This window comes from Ursus maritimus, unplaced genomic scaffold (assembly GCF_017311325.1).
Source record: "Ursus maritimus isolate PB19 unplaced genomic scaffold, ASM1731132v1 scaffold_8, whole genome shotgun sequence".
Taxonomy (NCBI): domain Eukaryota; kingdom Metazoa; phylum Chordata; class Mammalia; order Carnivora; family Ursidae; genus Ursus; species Ursus maritimus.
In genome coordinates, this window is record NW_024426996.1 from 74,455,066 (window position 1) to 74,457,551 (window position 2,486).

The 2,486-nt window shown below is 50.6% G+C and overlaps 1 protein-coding gene across 1 annotated transcript; it reads left to right on the forward strand.

Annotated features, from left to right (window-relative positions):
• Positions 1–184: 184 nt before the first annotated feature.
• On the forward strand, positions 185–2,228 carry LOC121101542 (heparan sulfate glucosamine 3-O-sulfotransferase 1). The gene has a single exon (XM_040625359.1). It carries the CDS (start codon positions 460–462, stop codon positions 1,405–1,407), a length of 948 nt encoding a protein of 315 aa, XP_040481293.1. The 5' UTR covers positions 185–459; the 3' UTR covers positions 1,408–2,228.
• Positions 2,229–2,486: the final 258 nt, after the last annotated feature.

Consider the following 2,486-nt stretch of genomic DNA (forward strand, 5'->3'; position numbering starts at 1 on the left):
TTGTTGAGAAAATCGAAAGAAAATCGTATTTAATGATGCATGAAAATTATATGAAATTCAGATTTCAGTATCCATAAGTAAAGTTTTATTGGAACACAACCGCACCCATTCCTCTGTGTGCTGTCTGAGGCCACCTGAGCAAAACAGTATACTTGGAGTTGCCATAGAGACTGTGTCCCGCAAAGCCTAAAACATTTCCTGTCTGGCCCTGTACAGAAAGTGTTTGCCACCCCCTGCACCGTAGGGTAAAGAAACGCAGAGAGCCCCAGAGAGGCGACTGCCGTTCCCAAGACTACAGCGTTGTCGGCTCCAGGCAGCCCTGTATGTATTTGGGGTTAACATCTTCCCCCTTTGTTTCCTAGTAATTGGCGGCCTGCGACACCCATGTGCCACTGATCAGGAGGCAGTCCCCGCGGCAGCGCTTCATGACCCAGCGGCACCGGGCCCAGTGAAGCCACCATGGTGTCCAGCACGGCCGCGCTGCTCCTGGGCGCGGTGCTGCTGGTGGCCGAGCTCCAGCTAGTGCCTTCCCGCCCCGCCGCGCCAGGGGCCGAGCCGGGCCAGCCGGAGCTCGCGCGCAGAGCGGCCACTCTCCAAGGCGAGGGCCGGGAAGGCGCGGCCCCTAACGGCTCGGCCCAGCAGCTGCCGCAGACCATCATCATCGGAGTGCGCAAGGGCGGCACGCGCGCGCTGCTGGAGATGCTCAGCCTGCACCCCGACGTGGCGGCTGCCGAGAACGAGGTCCACTTCTTCGACTGGGAGGAGCACTACAGCCAAGGCCTGGGCTGGTACCTGGGCCAGATGCCCTTCTCGTCGCCGCACCAGCTCACGGTGGAGAAGACCCCCGCGTACTTCACGTCGCCCAAAGTGCCTGAGCGCGTCCACAGCATGAACCCGGGCATCCGGCTGCTGCTTATCCTGCGGGACCCGTCCGAGCGCGTGCTGTCCGACTACACCCAAGTGTTCTACAACCACGTGCAGAAGCACAAGCCCTACCCGTCCATCGAGGAGTTCCTGGTGCGCGACGGCCGGCTCAACGTGGGCTACAAGGCGCTCAACCGCAGCCTCTACCACGTGCACTTGCAGAACTGGCTGCGCTACTTCCCCCTGCGCCGCATCCACATCGTCGACGGCGACCGCCTCATCAGGGACCCTTTCCCCGAGATCCAGCAGGTCGAGCGGTTCCTGGAGCTGTCGCCGCAGATCAACGCCTCGAACTTCTACTTTAACAAAACCAAGGGCTTTTACTGCCTGCGCGACGGCGGCCGGGACCGCTGCTTGCACGAGTCCAAAGGCCGGGCGCACCCCCAAGTCGACCCCAGACTCCTCAATAAACTGCACGAATATTTTCATGAGCCAAATAAGAAATTCTTCGAGCTCGTGGGCAGGACATTTGACTGGCACTGATTTGCAATAAGCTAGGCTCGGGACCTTTCCTGTTGTAAGTTCTGGTGTACATCTGGGGGAGGAAAAAAAAAAAGAATTTTAAAAGGGCATTTAAGCTATAATTTATTTGTAAAATCCATAAATTACTTCTGTACAGTATTAGATTCACAATTGCCATATATACTAGTTATATTTTTCTACTTGGTAAATTGAGGGCATTTTGTATTGTTTTTCATGGTTGTTAACATTGCGTAATATGTCTCTATATGAAGGAACTAAAATATTTCACTGCAAAAAAGAAAAAAGAAAAAAAAAAAAGTCCTGGAGACCCTGTCGTTTTTGTATATAATTAACTTGCCCCCGACTCAAAATAGCTGTCTGTGTTATACTCATTGCAAAATCTATATTCCTTTGTTACTTTAAAAAGAAATGTTTTTCATGGCTATTATGCTTCTCTCTTGCCCTCTCCTTTCTTCATTGTTCATTTTAATTTTTAATGTCTCTGTGGTCATCAGATTTATTTTTTACTTGCATTGTGAGATTTGTCTTCACTGAGATCCCCTATTATTCTGGAGGTAGAAGGTTCACCCATTCCCGACTTCAGCGGGTCCCTGAGCGTGGATGTTAAAAAGCCCAGTAAACTCAGAGTGGACAAAGCAATATTCAGACTGGAGAAGTAGTTTATACTAGCAAGAAGCTCCCTTGTCACGCATCTTTGCCTCGAAGAGTGCTTGCATACATTTCTGATCTCAGCAATGGGCAAAACCTACAATAATGGGGGTGAAACCACTGGCCTTCAGAATGGTCTCGGGGCTGTGTACTTTGCCCCAGGTGGCAACGGGTCTCTGGAAACCCACTTAGAAAAGAGAAGTTGCAAACTGTGTGTGTTCCCACTGTGTAGATTTTTGTGGAAAGCCGACGCATGGTGTAGACAGACTTTTGCTCAGTCTCTTTATCTATTTCCTGAAAGATCGATATGCATTTATAGACACATACTCCGTATGCACTGAGACATAAATATGTGTGTGTTTTAAAATCAACTCTGAATGTGTAGTCCTGAAATGGAAAGGAAATTTAAACTCCCAGGGGTCAGACTTGCA

What these genes read in the sequence shown, in the direction of transcription:
- LOC121101542 (XM_040625359.1), top strand. Translation starts at nt 460, where the DNA reads ATGGTGTCCAGCACGGCCGCGCTGCTCCTGGGCGCGGTGCTGCTGGTG.